Source organism: Wasmannia auropunctata, unplaced genomic scaffold (assembly GCF_000956235.1).
Source record: "Wasmannia auropunctata unplaced genomic scaffold, wasmannia.A_1.0 LD334330.1, whole genome shotgun sequence".
Classification (NCBI taxonomy): domain Eukaryota; kingdom Metazoa; phylum Arthropoda; class Insecta; order Hymenoptera; family Formicidae; genus Wasmannia; species Wasmannia auropunctata.
Window position 1 is genome coordinate 1 of NW_012028560.1, and position 1,001 is coordinate 1,001.

Sequence of the window (1,001 nt, forward strand, 5' to 3'; positions counted from 1 at the left end):
TTCACTGGGCTTTTCGGTGCGCACGGAGACGGTGCGCGCTGTTTCACTGGAAAACTTGGTGTCGAGTTTTTGCATTTTCGTGCAGAAACTCGGCACGAGCTCCAAGCGACGGTGTCGGTCTAGTGCAATATGGCTGCCCGGCAAATTGATACCAGTTTCAAAACTCGATTAGCACTTCAACTGCTAGAAGTGCTATCATCATCGTCATCTAGTAGTGATGAAGATGAATTTTGGAACGAAAAAACACGGAAAATTCCAAAAATCGAAAACTTTGTTGACGTGGTACATAATCTTACAGATAAAGAGGTTATAAGTATATGTTCTCATTGTTCAATACATGTCATCAGATTGTTATATAATTATGTAAAGAAATTAATACATATATATTCTATAAATATAATTATATTATTAATAGATTCTATTTATGTAAAATAGAGAAATAATATGTACGAAAATTATGTATTACAGTTATAATAATATAATTTGCTTGCAGTTCTAACGTTATCAATTTGTTATTAACCTTAAATTTTACTTCCATATTAACAAGAAGATCATATGTTTGAAAAAAGACACAGATACCAGAAAATTGTGACACTCGATCGGCGTAGAGTGTTTAGCTGGGAGTATAAGAAACTCGCACTTTCAGAAACCTCGTGCCGTGCCGCTGCGCACTCGTGCAGTTTCGGTGCGCACTCAGTTCTTACCAGTGAAAAACGCTATACGATTGAACTGGTTTCAGCGCCTCTGTAAAGTGGACATTGAACTACTAACTAGAGAGACCAATGAGAAGCACGCGTTGGACGGAAGCGTGCTTCTCATTGGTCTATCTAGTTAGTAGTTCAATGTCCACTTTCCAGAGGCGCTGAAACCAGCATATCGCCGGTCCCAGCTAAATCGCAGGCATGACCGCTCTCAAGCCCGTATCAGACTAAAGATTGAGATTAAGATTAGAATGGAATTTTACCAATTAAAACAAAGTTCACTAAATTTGAGATTAGTTT

The 1,001-nt window shown here is 38.1% G+C and overlaps 1 protein-coding gene across 1 annotated transcript in view; it reads left to right on the forward strand.

Annotated features, from left to right (window-relative positions):
- Window positions 1–129: 129 nt before the first annotated feature.
- The window catches only part of LOC105458762, a 12,020-nt gene continuing 11,148 nt past the window's right edge, over window positions 130–1,001 (forward strand). The window contains exon 1 of the mRNA XM_011704285.1: window positions 130–306. Coding sequence (XP_011702587.1) covers window positions 130–306 — 177 coding nt within the window. The remainder of the gene's footprint in view (window positions 307–1,001) is intronic.